The sequence below is a fragment of the Drosophila simulans genome, chromosome 2R, assembly GCF_016746395.2.
Source record: "Drosophila simulans strain w501 chromosome 2R, Prin_Dsim_3.1, whole genome shotgun sequence".
NCBI lineage: Eukaryota > Metazoa > Arthropoda > Insecta > Diptera > Drosophilidae > Drosophila > Drosophila simulans.
In genome coordinates, this window is record NC_052521.2 from 3651580 (window position 1) to 3670621 (window position 19042).

The 19042-nt window shown below is 47.0% G+C and overlaps 2 protein-coding genes across 2 annotated transcripts; one reads left to right on the forward strand and one right to left on the reverse strand.

Annotated features, from left to right (window-relative positions):
• The first annotated feature begins 115 nt into the window (after nt 1-115).
• LOC6733190 (neuropeptide CCHamide-2 receptor) lies at nt 116-17964 on the forward strand. The gene is made up of 8 exons (XM_016167518.3): nt 116-540; nt 11822-12446; nt 13879-14098; nt 14160-14326; nt 15102-15295; nt 15401-15521; nt 16629-17033; nt 17826-17964. The coding sequence occupies exons 2-8, from the start codon at nt 12130-12132 to the stop codon at nt 17863-17865; spliced, it is 1464 nt and encodes a 487-aa protein (XP_016026076.2). The 5' UTR covers nt 116-540; nt 11822-12129; the 3' UTR covers nt 17866-17964.
• On the reverse strand, nt 6657-8853 carry LOC27208887 (uncharacterized serine-rich protein C215.13). Its single transcript, XM_016184433.3, has one exon. The coding sequence runs from the start codon at nt 8737-8739 to the stop codon at nt 6688-6690; it is 2052 nt and encodes a 683-aa protein (XP_016026078.1). The 5' UTR covers nt 8740-8853; the 3' UTR covers nt 6657-6687.
• Nucleotides 17965-19042: the final 1078 nt, after the last annotated feature.

Genomic DNA, 19042 nt, shown 5'->3' on the forward strand with positions numbered 1-19042 from the left:
GCGCAGATTGGAGCACATGGTGGACTCCGTTTGCAATTCACTTTGTACTGAACTTGGCGCACTTTGCGGACGTCGCGGGTTCGTGTGGATCCCATTAGCGACGCAGACTTTGGCGCCGGTTCCGCCGATTTGGACTGTTTAGTCCTGTGCACGGATTCAGCGGCAACGGTCGAGGTCGTTCGCTTGGTAGCCACACCGCATTCTGGTCGTGAAACGAAATTTCAAACCCGAGAACAAGCCAAAACCGAAAAACCCGCATTCCGAACTCGCTTGAAGTTATGTTCTTTTGAAACGAGCTGACCGTTGCTCGGTTTGCTGTTTGCGCTCGCAAAGCAAATAGTTCCCGCGTTGGTTCGAAAGCCAAACACTCTTAGAATATTGTGAGATGAGCAGCTGTCTCTGCTTTTGATTCACAAACAAACAGTTTCGGGACAAGTGTTATACGCCGCGGAGCAATTGCAGTCGACTGGCACTCGCAAACAGTGGAAAAGTTCTCGCATCACTTTGTTCACAGAAGAGTAGTGACAGATAATCCTGCTGGTGAGTTTTGGATACATATGGTCCAATATTTCGGGGAGATTGGCAGTACGCAGTTCGTTTCGGTAACAAAAAATGTGTTCTCGCCCAAATATGAATCACCACCAACCCCATCAACATCCATCAAATTTACTTTTCTGACCCCTCTCTTCCACCTTGTCTCGTGCCTTCTTAAAAACTCAGGAGATGTTGAAAGTTATTTCGATGTCAGGCATACTGAAATTTGAAATTGTTTATTTTCTTAGGAGGAAAACAAGAACTCTTTGTTTGAATGCGAAAAAGTTTGTTGTAATTAATTAAAGGACGTCAAAACGTGTCGTTTCCGTGCGGTTTTTCCATTTCTAATAAGTCTTGTTCTTGGTCATGTCTATGCCAACGGTACTTTCCAGCTTGTAAAGCTCAATTTTTGCATCAAAATTATTCAAATCATTTCCTAACTTCATATATTTAATTACAACCCTAATCAATTTGGAATTAATGATAATCCTCTGCGGACCTAAAAGCAAATTCTGGCCACGAATTATTTCATAATTTGACAGAGTATCTTGGGCGGTAAGAAGACAAAGGGAAATTATTGGGTCCTGTATTCCACCATGTTTTTATTAGGCCGCTGGGGTCCCGAATCTAATTAACCACTCGGGGCCTTGGACCCGGACCTGAGGCGTAGCAAAAGAATTTGAGGCAATCTTTTGAAAGTTCCAAATAAAGAACAGCTCCTATGTGCCCGGAACTCGGGCCTTGCCTTGAATTCCTTCGAACCCAAAAAAAGAAACCTATTTTGATGAGATTTCGTTCATGTCAGTGTCACATCGGCTAAATGTCTATTCCAGATGATTGGAGTGGATGCCGGCCGAGAATTAGCATATTCGTTAGTCAATCAGTCGCCAAATCCACATCAGCAAAGATCACATCAAGGTTGTCACTCACCTTTGGGCTCCTGGAAGGTTCCTAACTCGGCGGGCGAAGGTATGGCCGTGTAATTAGGCAGCGCAATCAGTGCCAACGCCAGATATCCAGACCCTAAACTCATAAATATAAATATGGCTAATTAGTCCGTGTATTTGTATTTGTATTTTGTGGGATATTGTGTTTGTAATTGTTTGTGGCGAGTGGCGCCGCAATGGAAATTATCACGCATACGACGCGTTGCACCGTCGCTCTTTATGTAATAGAAAAAGTTCCGCTGCAGAGGATATCCGTTGGAGTCTATACTATAATTTCCCGACCCCTACCTGCCGTCTAATTCTCCCAGGTGTCCCCGCGTGAATGTGGTTCGGCAACCCTTTCCATCTCCAATCCCTATCCCTTCCTAACATCGCCTTTCGGTGCCATAAAAGTTTTGCGGTTAACAAAATTGAAACGGCGCACGACGCCCACAAATCGCGAGCGTACGAGCCCGCAGGGCCATATTTGTTAACCGCCTGCACTTGACTATCATACGTTTATGATGTTTGGGCACAAACACTGAGATGAAAATCGTTCCCTAGAAATCAGTGTAAATACATCAATACACAAATACAATTTACAATCGCCTAAGTTTGAAGCGATTTCCAATACTTTCAAAGTACAGTCCCGCTTAGGTTTTAAGATGAGACATAATTCTACATATTTCCCACTTCACTCTTCTCAGTGTATCTGTGTGTGACACATTTTCTCATGTTAGACAAAATACTGTGCGCTTGTGACGCTGCGAGCGGATTGAATTAATAATCTCGGAAAAGTTATCAGTTGTCAGCTGCTGGCCTCCGCCTCAATGGATGTGATCTAAGCACATTCTCTGTGATGACAGATGCAAATATTATGGTTAGTCCACATCCTTTTTGCAGTGAACATTGCGTGGGTTAAACTGGTGCTAATGGACTACGTTATGCAAGGATTGAAGTTCAGCTTCGATCGGAAAAATCGGAGTTTAATGCTGACTAGCACTGTGATTAATTAGGCCATAAATAGCAGAGAGCCAAATTGTGCAATCTTCCGACTTTACAAAATAACGTTGATTTGATTTCCAAGCCGAACCATTAATGTCAGCAAAGGAATTTTCAGAAACAATTTCCATAGCAACTTTTCCCGCCCGAGGCGTTTCGCAGCTCCCAGGGGTAGTTTGTCTCCGCTTTCCTTCTTATTACAAGTTTTTGAACTTTTGCATTTTATTCTGAACATTTAATTGCCTACAAATTAGGAAGATTTTTGGCGTACATTTTGGTAGGTGTTTTAAAAAACACCGAACGTACATACGTATATGCACGACTGTCTAAGGTGATGGCATTCTTTGGTTCGACTTGCTCGATTTTCTACTTCACGCTGTGTACATAATAATAAATTATATTTTTGTTGCGAAAATGTCAATGCTACCCCACCAAATTGATATTTATGCCTACACAAAGCCATTTATACATTTTTTTTGATACAAATGGCTGGGTGGCTTAAAGATTACGTTTTCCACCCTGCCTTCATTGATTGCTACATAATTTATTGATGAGAATTAATTGCTGACAACATTCCAATCTTCTTATGAAATTTTTGTTGTACGATTTCGTTTCCGACTTAAGCTCTTAAAACTGAATGACAAGTTTTGTTTAATGGCCGAAATTTAAAGGAAGCGGCTTAGATTGTTATCGACATTATCAATTTTCTTGGTTTCCCAATTTCATTTTCTGAAGCTATCAACAATTTAACTACTTTAAGGTTAGCAGAGTATACTGGATTTGTTGCACGAAATGTCACTGGTATATAAAAAGGTTGTCAAATGATGCCCATAAGATGGGAACCACTTAAAAATGTAAGGTAAAAATCCTTTAAAGGTAATAAAAATGATCAACAGATGGCGCTTTTTTCAAACAACTTGTAATGGAGTGACGGGTATCTGACAGTCGAAGCACTTTTGCTTTTTTGCTCACTACAAGTGCGGCGGACTTAATTTGATATATAAAACTGATTAATGTCGGCACTGGTTATTAATGGCCATAAGGCTGCAGAGGCCCAGTGCTCAGGCTCATGCTCTGATTGCGGTGAAGATGAGCTCGGGCGAGCAGCATAATTAGGGTGATGTCCTTGCCGCCCGGAGTCCCCTGCTAGCTGATGAATATGCAGCGGGCCACGTGCTGCGTGTGCCGCAACCATTCGGTAAATGAATTCCGTAAAGCGGTCATTAGCTGGGCTCACCTCTTGCACAGGAAGCTCGGACTCTTAATTAGTTGATATGCCTTGTGGTACGACGCCGTCGACGCCTCCTGGTTTCTAATCGCACAGGATATCTTACGGGTGCAAAACTATGACAGCTGCTCCAGTCCTGTCTTCGAGTGTCATTTGGATGCAGCCTGCTGACGCAGAATGGAATTCAATTACCGCTCCAGTCAGCTGTGCCGATGAGAGCAAGACAAGGCATAATCAGGATATTAAGTAAGCGAAGGAGATAAGCGTGGGAAGCGACGGGCACGATTCAATCTGACGAGCCGTCAATTCCTGACACCCGACACATGCTCATTGAAGGCTGAGGCTCTCACGCGTGCACTGCTGCCAAGCCGCTCGAGTTTCGTCCAGGAGGCAGGACTCACCTGTCTTCCAAGAAGACATTACTCATTTGCTGCCTTTTATCCTCCGAGCGATATTATGCGCGCTTCGACGCTTGATAAATGATAGCTGACGGCCGCACAATCATCGACTGTGATTGTTTGAATGGGCTACTAATGCTGTAAATTTGACTGAATCTGGAATGGCCGAATGATTGATTGAGGGCCTAATTCACTCATGTTTTTGCTAGTGTTGTCACATCGGAATCAACTAGTTAAAGGCGAGTGATAATAAATTTTTGATTGACAAGGTTAGTCAAACAAGAAAAGTTGCTCCTCAGAATATAGATGGGCCATCGTCCCATCTTGTATTTGCCCAGGGCAGGTGAACCCGGTCGGAAAGCAGAGTTTCTCAGTCCAGCTTAAGTACCCGTACCCGACTATTCGATGTGGACTAACAAGCCAGTTGTCCTTCTCTTGGTTTCATTCATTCGGCCTCCTGTGCCGGAAGATTGACTGGACTCGTTTATCATAAAATCGTTCTCAGTTCCTCCCTCTTCAATCCTGCTGGGCCTGACTGGACACGGACTGTGGTCCGCTTGCCATAAATAATCCCGAGAAGCTGTTCAAGAAAGACCTTTGTATCTTGTATCTTTTATTCTTTTTTGTGCCTCACGCATTGGTCCCACCTCTTTCGTTCGGACCAACATTGTGCGTTTCGCTTGCTCCAATTTAGTTCGCAAATAATGCGATTCCAAGGGGGGCGTAGGGAAAATGAAAAAATTAAGTAAGGCAACAAATGATTAATTTGCATAACGGTTCTAATTTAAATTCGATGTTTTCCGAGGAGTCCAAGGGTGCCCCATTGTGTGGAATAGCTTTGTTTCCATCACGTGTAGCTGAATGTGGTTGCTTCACTAGCCGGCATTTTTTCCGTTCGGTTGGAATTCCATTTATTTTGGGCTGATCAAAAGTGACTTAAGCCAAGTGACTTAGGCTAAGCCACAAACCGCAACCGTCTGTCTAAGTACTCGAATGACAAAATAGCTTTTGAATGGGTGGAATAAAAATGAAAGCTACACGTTTATATTAAATAAAACACTTTAAAGTTTATACCAATTTGAATGCATATTTTGAATTAACTTAGGTACTAATATGTACTTGATAGAATAGAAAGACATCCAACTTGTATAACCCGTAAGACGTTTATAGTAAATATTACCTGATCGCAATTGACACTTTCTGCTGCAGTTAGCTACTAGACCTTGTCCAGCTTAATAATTAAGAAGTCATATTTAAATGGGGGGAATTTAACAGCCAAAAGTGATGGGAATTACTTCAGTGGGAAAAGCAAAACACCTTATACATATACTGTAGAAAATATAAGAAAACACTGAAGATGATTGTGTAGTGATATTAAGTAAGATTCCGCATCTGAGCAATGATCGCCAGCGTCATCATGGCCATTAGAAAATCTGACATTAAGCAACGCAATTTCCCATAAACAGTCTACCGTAAACAATTTGGACCACGGACATGGATGTCTGGGCGGGAAAGCAAATATTTACAAAACACTGCATTCTGATCGGGCTGAGTCCTGGCCAAATGGCTGGCGTGGACCACATGAAATCAATTAAAATATTTGGCCAACTGCTTCCAGCACATAAAATGCGTTGAGGGGGAGCGTGGACCTGATAATAAAAAGTAATTGAAAGTGGCCGCGAGATGCGACCATAAAAACTGTGTTCCGCCGCGTGGCAACATGTAGATACGTATAAATACGTATTGATATATCCAGCGAGGGATGGAAACATGAACTGCTGACTTCGGGAAATAACAGCGATAATTGAAAATAATCCAAATAATAAAAGTAGGCCCCTGTTTATTTCGAAACCAATCACGCGCCAAGGGAAACCAAAACAAAGTAAAAGCCAAACGCTTCAATCAGAACGCGCCCAGTGAATCGTGGACAGGGGATTCTGGTTCTCGAGGGACCACTGCTGGCACTGCTGGCACTGCTGGCTCAGCTGTCCATCACATTGTCGATGGAATGCTCACTAGTCCGACGAAAGTGAAAATTAATTAAAATACTGAACGGTTTGGGTTTCTCGCCCGTTCTTCCCTCAATGAAAGTGCCAGTCCGCATATTTTTGGTTTTCCTCATTTCCATGGTGGTGCCAGCTGAGCAGAGAGCGCGGAATCCAAATATTTGCCAAATAATTAATCATGCCACTTGCGGCCCGAAATCTCTGACAGATCAGCGCGAAATGCCTACGTCAGTTCCAGTCAGTACCCCACGTCCAAGTCCAAGCCATTCTGCCTGCAAGCCACTGATAAAGACACGCAGGATGCTTAGGGCCCATGGCCGAGTGTCCAGAATCCAACAAATTTTAATACGCAGCTGAAGTTGTCTGCATGGCTCGTTGACTGATGGCCGCACCAGGCCCACGATTCCTTTTGAATATCTCGCAAAACGTGGTGCAGGTGGGAGCCGGGCCACTGCTCTTGCACTGAGAGTTTAGTGCGCCGATTGGTCATCACTTCTAAATTAGCCTAATCAATTTTCGCCCACGCAGCTGTTCCTGCCGCACATCCACTCCCAACACGGAATGCTGCTCATAAATCAGTTTATTTTCGCCAGTCAGCGAGCCTTTGAAGGCGCTGGAGTGTCGCGGGTGGGCATGTACAAGAACTCGCTGTCCGTCCAGAAGTCCACCAGCGAACGCTGTTGCGGCCGGGCGTCCAGGTGCGCGAAGCACGTGGCGAAGAGCTGGCCCTGCCTGACGTGGCGCATATGCCCGGCCGCCACCTCCGACATGAATTTGTCCACCGAGGAGTCCTGACCACGGCTCCCACGCTCCGGCACCGCTCGCAGGCGCAGCGTGTGCGTCTCGGTGGTGTTCACGTCGACGAGCACGGTGGAGGTGGCCTGCCGGTTGTAGACACTACGGTTCGGCACGTTGTCCACAAAAACGTCGAAGTGGTCCACGCTGTCAAGGTCATGGGTGATCCATTGCAACGACAGGGAGCCTCCGCTCAGCCTGCACGCTCCACAGATGCTCACCGGGTAACTGAGGCGCGCTGATGGAGGACGGCGGGTCCCGTGCAGGTCGGACTTAACCTGTCGGCGCACTTCCGACGCTACGCAGAGGTCCATGAAGAAGTTCTTGGCCAGTAGCTTCGCCTCTAGCCGCTTCTTTCCCTCGGGGGATTTGAAAAAGTCGGCCCTCTTGACCGCCCGACGCATGTCCTGGCAATGGTGGCAGTTGCACTCCTTCTGGTATGTCTGGCACCTGGAGGAGGCATCCTCGACACCGGCACTACTTTCTTCAGGCTGACTGTTCCCCGCCTCCTCAGGGCTGACCAGAGCGAAGGCGTACTCTACATTGGCGGTAGTGTCCTCGCTCTTTTGGAGGGGGCTCTCCAAGGCGGTCGCCCGAGAACCTCGACTTCGGCGTCTGGGTGAACTCCGGCGGAAGCTCCTTCTTGATCGGTTTGATCGGGGGGAGGTTTCTTTCCCGGACTTGGTCGCTTTAGCCAAGTCCGCTCTTGAATTAGAGGTGGCCGAGATTTTGGCAGTCACCTTGGGTAATGGGCTTTGCTTTCGTCTCAGGCTCGATCGGCTCGAGCGCCGCGATCCCTCAGCAGAGTTAGGTCCAGATGAACTAACCATTGTAAATATGGGCCCCATTGCAGGAGCTGACTGCTTGTTTCGAGGTGACATCTTGGGCGACTTTCTGGGTGAACTAGAGCGCGATGTCTTCAGTTTGTGGCGGAGAGATTTGCTGCTGGAGCGATTTCTCGAGGTGGGGCGTCCTTGTGTGTCCGCTATCTTCTCCTGATCGGTAGAAATCTTCGAGCGACTGTTGTCGAATCCGCTTCCCAAAGGATTCTCCGACGAGCTTGCCAAATTGCATGCCACACTGTTCAACGCGGCGTTTGCGGAAGTGTCTGTTCGGTATTCAGCCTCCTCAGTGGGACCCACTGGCGTGTAACCAGTCAGGGGGGTGATGTCAGAGAGGAGGTTGGAAAGGTTGTAGTTCGTGTTATTGAATGAGTGGTTGGAGAAATGTGAGGCGGGCGTCATCTGGGAGGTGCTGGGCACAGTAGTGCGGATGGGCGAGTCCGTCAGAAGCGTGTCATTGGACTTGCTCATGTAGGGATTCTCCTCGCCCACCGCCTGGGAGCAGGAGGATGTCAGCGAAGGCTTGGAATTTGACACAGAGCCGCTGCGTTTGATGAACTTGTGAAAGAGATGTTTTACAGATGTGAAGGACTCTCCTGCCCTGACCAGGGCCACTGTGTTCTTAAGGAACGTCCTGATCGAGGTGGAGGTCGAATCGAAGTTAACTGTATCACGAGAGTTTGAGGATCCACTTTGAAGCAAGGCGCTGCTGTCCACGGCTGCCGTATCTTCGTTCACTGACAACCTCTCCGCGGAGTCCTCCTTATTTCGTTGGTTTAGGGAACTGTTGCTGGCCGTGCTGGTGTTGTTCCGCTGACCCGAGGTAAGCGAGCTTTGGCTGCTCTCCGGGTTGACAACCACGAACACTGGCGCTGCGAGTTGCGTCCGAGCGCTTGGTCCGCTTTTGATGGAACTTTTGAGTGTGCGGCTGGGCATCGGGTTCCTCCTGCTGCGTGACGGAGCCGCAGGCATTTCGTCGGGCAACATGATGCTCACCCGCTTGGACATACTGTTAATTTACGGAATAGAGACTTGTGGTATCTTCTACGATTGCAAAACAAGTGTATCTATCGAAAGAATAAGTGTGTAGGCTTTCCCAAACTGCCAACTGACGCCCAGGCAACTTTACCCACTCTGGTGGCACCAGGAGTCTGCCCCTTTTATACAATGCAAGAGCGGGGTCCGCATTCAATCATCTTTAATGACGGCTAATGGCTGGACCCGCGGGCGAGGCCAGGACGTCCATCCGTGGACTTGACTTTGTCGCCGGAAGTTGGTAGCCGAGAGACTGGCCCGCGATTGCGCATAATTTTGTCAATGTGCGGAGCGTTCGGTGGGCGGGGCAAATTTGCATAACTCGCGGACCTTTCAGCTCGCATTAAATATGGCCAAGGCCAGCGTACGGGGTCCTCAAGGCCCCCTGGTTATATTTGACTCTAATTAGAGCTGCAGGGGAAATAATGAGTTGCCGTTGAGCGTGGGGTCGTGCCGTCCGTGATAGGCCGTGAATTCAACGGAGTTTGAGGTGCACCTTTAAGCTCGCTTTTCTTGGAGGCTTATTATTCGGCTTGGCTGCTCATAAAAGAACGAATGATTAACCGACACGCCGCATTGCACATACGCCTCGTCGCCGGAGCTACAACCAGAGCACGCAAGTGTATTAAATTATTTTTGCTGTATGATTTATCTAACGCGTAGAACATACCCTGTCTCTCTGTCCTACTTTTCGTTTCCAGCATCCAAAGGAGCACCGCATTTTTTAACCAGCTTTTTTTTGTATATTGAGTCACTGTGCTGTGGAAGCAGTAATACATCCCTGGTGATAACATATAATATCTGGCTTTGCCTTTTGCTAAGCGGCTGCTCGCAACGGGGCATCCAAGACATCCCCTGCTTGGAACTGGCTGCGGGTGGCAAATGCTTATTTCACCCGTGTCCCGACATTTGAAATTGCTTAACGGATGGTTTTTATCTAGCACATACCAAAGTCAGCTCGTACAACAGCGCTAAATCATGAAAAAATGTTATTCCTAGGCCAAATGGTTGCCTCAGATGCGTTTTACAGTCTCATCGCCGAATTATAATACAGATAAAAAAACACTCTAATGGAATAAACGAAGGTCAAATAAAAAATATTGTGTATAATTGATTGAGGTCGATTGACGACATTAAGGGGCGTGTCTGGTCGGTCAAGTTTAATCATTTCTCTTGTTGATGGCCGTTGCCTGCCCAGTGATCCCATGGGATGGCCTCTTAAAGGAAATTGCTTGTCTACGACTAGGACTAAGCGGAAAATTTAACTTTTCCGCTTTCGCCCATGAAAAACCTATCCGAAAGTTTGATACAGGAAGGAAAAAGTTTGCTGATTTAGAAAAAAAGACTGACATATTCTTTGTTGTTGCCAGCAGCTATTTGACGTTTTCGGACACTTTTTTTAGTTGACTAGCGAAGTGCATTTATAGTGGACAACACTGAAAAGTCAGCAGAAGGGCGGACTTTTCACTTTAAGCCAGAAAAGTTGCTCTTTCGAAATCTAACCCTTTTAAATATGTTAAGTTGAGCGGGTGATAAAATCACATAAGCTAAGACCCCAACGATTAAATGTGCTTAGCCATGTGTTACGATTTTTCTACTCCAATTCTCCTCAAGACATGTGTTAAGACTTTTAAGCCTGGGCAAGATTTCTATTTGCCAAAAATTACCCATGCCCCGGCCAAAGAGATTGGCATCGGCAAGGCCATGGATAAAACGCAAAACACAACCAGAAGAGAAGATGGCGTCGATACGTCGAAGTTTAGATACCCTTGCAATAAATACAAATCTGTATATTTAAAAAAAGAACGCTGTAGTCGACTTCCTCGACTATCAGATACCCCTTACTCAGACAGTATGAATGGTCCTGCAGGCTCAATCTTAACTTTCTAGCTTTTGTTTAATCCCGAGATCACAGCGTTCATATGGGGCGATAAATGTATAACATTATATAGGATTCATATGTTTCCAATTTACTACTTTGTTAACTTCTGTCTGAAATCAATATACCCTCTGCAATGGTGCAATATACATATGTATGTATGACCTCCGGTCATAGCTGATGCATTATTTCGATTCAAATTAATTTTGCGGATTCAGCATGTGCAAGGTGATTTCCCGTAAATAAGTGATTTAATGTCGCTTGAATGCACCAGCCGGACTCCACAAAGCTCCCGGGAATGCACTTTCACTTAGCCTGGTTGATTAGATTTTCCAGAAATAGTCTCACGAGCTGAAACTTGATGGAATTTCATTTGGCGAATGGGGGGAATGGGGGGAATGGGAGGCGCGCACTCGTAGGCCACAATCCAAATAAATAAATAACGAAAAAGAAATCAATGGCAGCTCACCAAGCGGCAACGATAGCTAGTATCGAATCGAGGCGAAATTGAAACAGCATCGGGACAACACCCTCGCAAGCTGACAGCAGCCCAGATAAACCCGCCTTAGAGTCTGTCTTAGTCGGGCGTCAGGCTCGGCGCTGCTTTCTTTTTAGGGGATAAACGCATTTGATTGCGACTTGAAAGTATTGGCTTCCGCACGAATGTTTTCGTATTAGTGGGATTGCGGGTCCGGAAACGGCAACTGAGCGCCGGGTGAGCGTGAAAGATAATCACGGCCGAAGGGGAGAAGGGAGCGCCACAAATAATTGGATGTTTGAAAGACTCCTGATTGCCGCACAGCAGATACTGGCCGGGGGAATATTTCGAAATTTATGATTATTGGCGTTGTAAATTCGTGTTAAATGCACACATGGTCAGCGATTGCATGTTAAGGAGATTCTTTATTATGCCGATACGCACTTAGGCCCTACACAATGCACACGACACGGTTCAGCCTCAGATGCCGGAGTCATAAATTCCTTTTGCCCACCCCGATGCACACGCTGCGTATGCGTGTTATTTATGCGCCTCATAGGTAATGCATTCGCCTGCGTAGATAAGCCGCAGCGCATCGTGTGCTTTACGGACAGGCAAATGCACACCGATTAAAGTATAACTGAATTAGTCTGAACTGACGGAACCGCTCTCTCTCTCTTTTTCTCTTCCTATCTCAGTTGCTTCCCCAGCAGCTTCCGGCGCCAACTGGCGAAAGTCATGCAGAAGCTGACGGGCAACCGCCCCAGCGAGCTCAGTGGTCACGACCAAACACAATGTGCAAAATAAAACAAGAGCCCGTGGCAACACCAGCAGCAACATCATCGACATAAGCACAGAGGACCAGGCAGAACCTGCAGCTCTCGGCTTTCGACGGACGCACGGCGGCAGACCCACGGAAACGGAAGTGGCCAAAGCGAGGCCATAAAACGCCACGCATAGAAACAGCATTGAGACATCAGGCCCAGGGCAGCTCCCTCCCCCCCACATGTACGCCTCCCTGATGGACGTGGGCCAGACGTTGGCAGCCAGGCTGGCGGATGGCGAAGGCAACGGGGCCAACGACAGCGGACTCCTGGCAACGGGACAAGGGCTGGAGCAGGAGCAGGAGGGTCTGGCGCTGGATATGGGCCACAACGCCAGCGCCGACGGCGGAATAGTACCGTATGTGCCCGTGCTGGACCGCCCGGAGACGTACATTGTCACCGTGCTGTACACGCTCATCTTCATTGTGGGAGTTTTGGGCAACGGCACGCTGGTCATCATCTTCTTTCGCCACCGCTCCATGCGCAACATACCCAACACGTAAGTGGATATATCACGCGCTGCGGGGGTCCCGCAGAAGGTGGGCACTGTGGCAGTAGGCAGGGGGCCCTGGAATAACATCCATTGAAGGTCTTCCGCTTTGATACGGTCTGCTTCTTCGGGGACCGCCCTCTCCGGGTCATAAATAATAATGTCTTTATATTATATGGCCGCACATTTGGACCTAAAATGAGCCCGTCACTTCGCGATGCAGGGCGGCAGTTGCTACTCCACATTCATGGACAGCCTTATAGGCTACATTTGATTTTATTGTTTCAGTACAAATGCCGTGCCCCGAAGAGTGAATTAAAAAAAGGTTTTAACTCCTTGAAGCTAACAGCAAATATGATGACAAGCCATCTGTTGTCTGCGATTTCCGACTATAAACTAACATTTCCGGCGAAAAATAAAAACATTATCTGGTTTCGGCTTTGGATCCGCAGATAGTCAACTAGCTCATCTCGATTACTAAGTTGACAGTCCTCCTGCTCGTAAACATTCGAAAACTTAGAAAAGTTCTGCCCCTACGCAATGTGGTCCTACAAGCCGGATTCCACATTCATCTCTGACCATTTACAAGCTGTATTCTGTCCCATTTTTATTGTTTTCGATATTTGACAAGAAAACTACGAAGCAGAGGCACCCGACAGCTGGCGGTGGATCTCTGGATGGAGGCCGTCTGCTATGCAAATGTTTATTAACTTTTGAAACTTGTGCTTGTAACAGAAATTCAAATGTACATTGAATCAAAAGTTTCTGGGCCAAGATGTTGGCTTGACAGCAGTCGCTAAGGAAGCCATTGCCCGAGTTTGGCAGCCACTGTCTCCCTCCCTTCGCTTTGGAGCAACTTAATCTGTAGGTGTAAGTGGTCATAAGTTTGCATTGATTGCCCGAAAACTGCCACCACACTTCAACGGAGTGCCTGATTGCAGTGAGCCACTAGTTGGGGCAGTAATTGTGGTGGCCAACGTAATCGTCCTGCCATTGGTGGAAAGTTAGCAGTTTGCTCGACGGCTTTGTCGCGACTGTTTGTCTAGACACGATGACTGGGAACGTGTCAGGTTGGAATTCATGTCACATGCAATCAGCCAAATCCAGCAGTTCTAATGATTCCCCCGTCCGAGGGCTCAACACTCGTCCTGGCTGGTTCACAGGAGGTCGTTGGTGTCAATGTCAAGCTGTTTTGCTCTCAATCGTTCTGTTACTTTGCTCTGAACAGCATTCGGTTAAAAACGGGTTGGGGCGCGTGTAGCATGGCATGTGTAGGTGTCAGGACCTTTCCAAAGGATTTTGACTTGGCCTTGAAAAAAACAAAGGCATTCCAGGCCAAAGGCACCTCGTTCCGGGTGAAAGGACATCGAAACCGACTGGGTTCAATTCCAGTTATCTATACGATAGTAACTCATTGCCGATTTCATATATGCACTTCCAGATACATTCTCTCACTGGCCCTGGCTGATCTGCTGGTTATATTGGTGTGTGTACCTGTGGCCACGATTGTCTACACGCAGGAGAGCTGGCCCTTTGAGCGGAACATGTGCCGCATCAGCGAGTTCTTCAAGGACATATCCATCGGGGTGTCCGTGTTTACACTGACCGCCCTATCTGGCGAGCGGTACTGCGCCATTGTAAATCCGCTACGCAAGCTCCAGGTGAGTCCCCGTCGACCGATACTTCGGAATGTGCTAACTCATATCCTTCCTTCCCCAACAGACCAAGCCGCTCACTGTCTTTACTGCGGTGATGATCTGGATCCTGGCCATCTTGCTGGGCATGCCTTCGGTTCTTTTCTCCGACATCAAGTCCTACCCTGTGTTCACAGCCACCGGTAACATGACCATTGAAGTGTGCTCCCCATTTCGCGACCCGGAGTATGCAAAGTATGTTGATGCCACCGCCTTTCCGGCCCTTACTTGCACTAGATCCATATGTCAAATGTTAGGGCCTGGCCATTAACTTGTGCGAGCCTCCGTTCCCATCAGAGGGCATTAATCATTAGTGCACCACCAACACCCACCAGCTGTCAGTTCCGCCAGCCGATGCAACTGCTATTACCTGCTCTTAAGAACACCTCCGCACGATGCCGTGCCTCCTTATTGACGTGCTTAAGCTCGCCAGCCCGGCAAGTTGAACTTAATTCCTTTTCCCATCAATGTAGCTGCCGTGGCGCAAGCTGGAAATCCTTTCGTGCGGCTGGCGTCAGCTGTTGCCACATAATCTGCTTGTGATGTAATTTACACAGATCCTGAATGAAGGAGGGGGCAATGGACGCTACTGAGCAGCTGTAGTCGCCTCTCAACTGGTCGCTAATTTTTCATTTACGGCATGCCGACATGCTTTATTTTTATGCCACTTGGTGGCATGTGTTTCGACCACACTAAGAGCCGCAAAATAGCGAGGAAATGGAGTTCAGAGACGCCTTCCTCTTGATTACATGGCTCTCCCAAGCAGAGGCGGAATTTAATGTCGTCCATTCGGGCATTCTTAACACTCTGTCATGTCGCTCGAATATTCGAGGGAGTTCGCCAAGTTCATTATTGGGAGGGGAAATTGAAAATTCGACCTTCAGTCTCCATGGAAACTCTTTTATTTTTCTTCAGAAAGTAGACCAGGCTTACTGATAATCTGCCATTTTTCCGGGTAACTCTCTTCCAGGTTCATGGTGGCGGGCAAGGCACTGGTGTATTACCTGTTGCCGCTGTCCATCATCGGGGCGCTCTACATCATGATGGCCAAGCGGCTCCATATGAGCGCCCGCAACATGCCCGGCGAGCAGCAGAGCATGCAGAGCCGCACCCAGGCTAGAGCCCGGCTCCATGTGGCGCGCATGGTGGTAGCATTCGTGGTGGGTAAGTCATCGCATTCCGCATTCTGCACTCCGTCGTGCTACTGTTCGCGTCCCGCATCTTAATCGGCTCCATGGACACTCTAATTGGCTGACACTGTCCTTGCAGTGTTCTTCATCTGCTTCTTCCCGTACCACGTGTTCGAGCTGTGGTACCACTTCTACCCAACGGCTGAGGAGGACTTCGATGAGTTCTGGAACGTGCTGCGCATCGTTGGATTCTGCACGAGGTGAGTGGCGGGAGCAGCAGCACGAGCAGCAGCGCGTTTTCAGCAGTTTTCGGCTACCAGAGGGACATTTTTCTAGAGTCGATGCTTGCATTTGCCATGCAAGGATCCCTCGAGGGTTCAAAATTTATGGTCGCCACCGCTCTGAGTCACACCAATTCGTAAAAGTAATTGGAAGCGATTTGGTGCATGCATATGCTTTTCAGGGGGTTTCCTTTAAAGCTTTATAAGCGCACTTTTGTAGCAGTGCCCCTGGCTTTTGACTTAATTTTAAATTAAAACAGATTATGCATGGGTGCCCCACTCTTTTAACTTTTACCAGTACATTTATTTTTGTTGACAGTACGCCCCCCTCCCCCACTATTTTGTGTCCTTCCCCCTTTTACTCTGGAAACCAATTTGGGCGTCACTTAGCGCAGTAAAACTCGAAAATAATGTGTCAGCAATTTGGTGGCTTAATTCACTGCCGCGCGTCGTCAAAGCCATTTGCATTCTGGCCAAATGGGTGGACGTTAAATCCAGTATAGTGTCACAGAATAGACAGACCATCTGAGGAATGGTCTAGCCACACATTCGCTACCACTCGCATCCCAAACGAATGACTTATACTCCTTAAATGCAAGATGCTGTGGGAATAATCTTCATGCATCCATTTCTATAAGTTGGGTTGAATGTCTGTAGCTAGGTACAAAAGATATTCTCGATCCTATATGAGTATATTGTGTACTACGGACACCATGTCCCGTGGGTTTCCGTACCACTTGCAAGCTCATTCGAAAAGCTATAGATTTCAGAAATTTTCAATACTTTTTGAAACAAAGTTTTGAAGCAAAATTATGAAACAAACGAAGATAAAGATTGGAGTTTAATCGTACTATATAATATCATTGGCTATAAGGTTGGTAACTGGTAGAAGAGCTCGTTTCCAACCTTACATACATGGCTATATAAACTTGTCTGTGATATTGATCAAAACATATATACTCAATATACATCTAACTGAAGTCACATACCGTCTGGCAGGGTATATAAAATGTGTTAGCTCCTTTTCACTGCCAAAACTAGAATCGTTCATTGGCACTAACCTGACCGAGTGTTTTCAATTTGCAGCTTCCTGAACTCGTGCGTCAACCCCGTGGCCCTCTACTGTGTGTCCGGGGTGTTTCGGCAGCACTTTAATCGCTACCTCTGCTGCATCTGCGTCAAGCGGCAGCCGCACCTGCGGCAGCACTCAACGGCCACTGGAATGATGGACAATACCAGTGTGATGTCCATGCGCCGCTCCACGTACGTGGGTGGAACCGCTGGCAATCTGCGGGCCTCGCTGCACCGGAACAGCAATCACGGAGTCGGTGGAGCTGGAGGTGGAGTAGGAGGAGGGTCAGGTCGGGTGGGCAGCTTTCATCGGCAGGACTCGATGCCCCTGCAGCACGGAAATGCCCACGGAGCTGGTGCGGGCGGGGGATCCTCCGGACTTGGAGCCGGCGGGAGGACGGCGTCCGTGAGCGAAAAGAGGTGAGGCACGCTTATTGTGGAGCTGCTGGAGGAGGAGGAGGTGGTGGTATCCTTGCAGGCCGACGAGCAGCTCTGAGCGGAAACAATTGGCCTGTGATCTCACTGTGTGCTTGCACCACTCGCATTTCGAATCTCGCACTCTGCACTCCACACAATCCCCCTGGTACTTTCCAGCATGGCTGGACTATTTGGAAATCGCATCCGCGCCAGGTCAATAGGTTAAACAACGATTATCTATAACCAAACTGCATCACTAAGTATTTGCTCCTACTGTTGTTGTAACTAGATAAAGGGTATGGGATGATGGAAACGACAGCACTTCACTGAACTCCATTTCGCTGTATATATATATATGTATGTACCAAGCAAACTTTTGCGCATAAATACACATTCAATGTAATGTTATCGTGTTCTATATTATGTGTTAATTAAGTAAGTCCCCAAGCTCATTAAGTGTAACTCGTTATTACCTGCCTCGGTGCAATAAAATAGTATTATTAAAGCTACGGAGCTAGGATCCCATATAGAAACAAATGCCTAGCTCATTTTCCAAATATAAATTGCATATATCAATAGGCTAAGCGGATTTCAGAATAAGAATAATGTAAATAAATGGATTCCATAAATGTAAAAAGCTTGTATATTGTGCTGGATATTTTGCATTTTATAGCCTTTTGGTTTGTGGAGCGTACGGAAAAAGGTATGGTAGCTAAATACTGAAATTAATGTACCATCTGCTTAGGTATTTAATAAACAATATTTAGAAAATTATAAATTTCTTTCGTTTTTCAGCTTTATAAATCGTTACGAAAGTGGCGTAATGCGCTACTAACTAAATGGAGGTACCGAAACACCAGGAAAGGGTAACCCACAACCCATCGTACAAAGCCTACGGATGAGTTCGATTCAATATTGATATTAAAAGTGTAAATTGAAATTATAAATAAATCAACATTTTATGTATTGAAGACTTATCTATCTTGGTTCATTACCTTTGCGGAATTTGAAAACTGCGTGCGTTGCTCAACACTTATGCGAGGATGATTTTTCCAATTTGTGAAATCGTATGCTACCGCAACGCCCCTAAAGAGCGAATAGCAACCTTAACTTTTTTCGTTATTCCAATTTATTTAGGAACTCGGCCGGACCGAACCACCCTTATCATGGCTAAATCGCCAAATTGCTTTGAAGTTTTGGCCCATTGAAACAACTACAAATGCACAAGCTCCCTTAGCACCATCCAGTCCCACCCACTCTTTCACACTACCAAAGCAATTTGTGTATTTGGACAAAGGAAATCGGCAGGACGAGCCCAGAAAAGACAATAAATACAATCTGGCCCCAAGCACACGCAAAATTTCATTATGGCATGCCAATCAGGAGGTCACAGGCCACAGCCACCGGAGTCGGTGTATGTAAATTGGCCAAACACGGCATGTATTACCAGAGGACATCCCGTCCTCACAATCGCAGGATGTCCCTACAAATGTCGAGTCCATAGTTATTGACATCCAATAAGTGGGATCTCAAAATGCCCTCGTACACAAAAAAAAAGGATGCTGTCCATCCGCTGGCCAAGCAGCCGATCGACCTATCGCCCCCTCTAAATCACAACTGAACTGGACCGTCGGAAAATGCCGGCCCTGTACAGAACTGCGGGACCAAGCAAATGGGGCCTCATTCGGTCCTGCACTGTGGGGGTCAAAGGGCATTAGATTTATGCCAACGTAACTGAGTTCACCGCAGCCTGCTGCCGTCAAAGGTAAATGCGACTACCACCGGCTACAGCCGCAAATGCGGCGTTGATTCGCAGGCAACTAGGCTCCGATTTGGAACAGCGATGGCGATGTCCATCGCACAATTAGCTAATTTCACTCCACCCGCCGTCCAGTGAGTGAGTGGTCGGTCCTTTTGGGTTTAAGCAGGATGCCACTGGTTGGGGTCGGTTGAGTTGGGAGTTTACGACCATCGAAAGACAGCGAGCCATTAGGGTAGTAGTGGCACGTTAA

What these genes read in the sequence shown, in the direction of transcription:
- LOC27208887 (XM_016184433.3), bottom strand. Translation starts at nt 8,739, where the DNA reads ATGTCCAAGCGGGTGAGCATCATGTTGCCCGACGAAATGCCTGCGGCT.
- LOC6733190 (XM_016167518.3), top strand. Translation starts at nt 12,130, where the DNA reads ATGTACGCCTCCCTGATGGACGTGGGCCAGACGTTGGCAGCCAGGCTG. An exon ending in GGTGGTAGCATTCGTGGTGG is followed by an intron (nt 15,296 to 15,400) that starts GTAAGTCATCGC and finishes CTGTCCTTGCAG; the next exon opens with TGTTCTTCATCTGCTTCTTC. An exon ending in ATCGTTGGATTCTGCACGAG is followed by an intron (nt 15,522 to 16,628) that starts GTGAGTGGCGGG and finishes TTCAATTTGCAG; the next exon opens with CTTCCTGAACTCGTGCGTCA.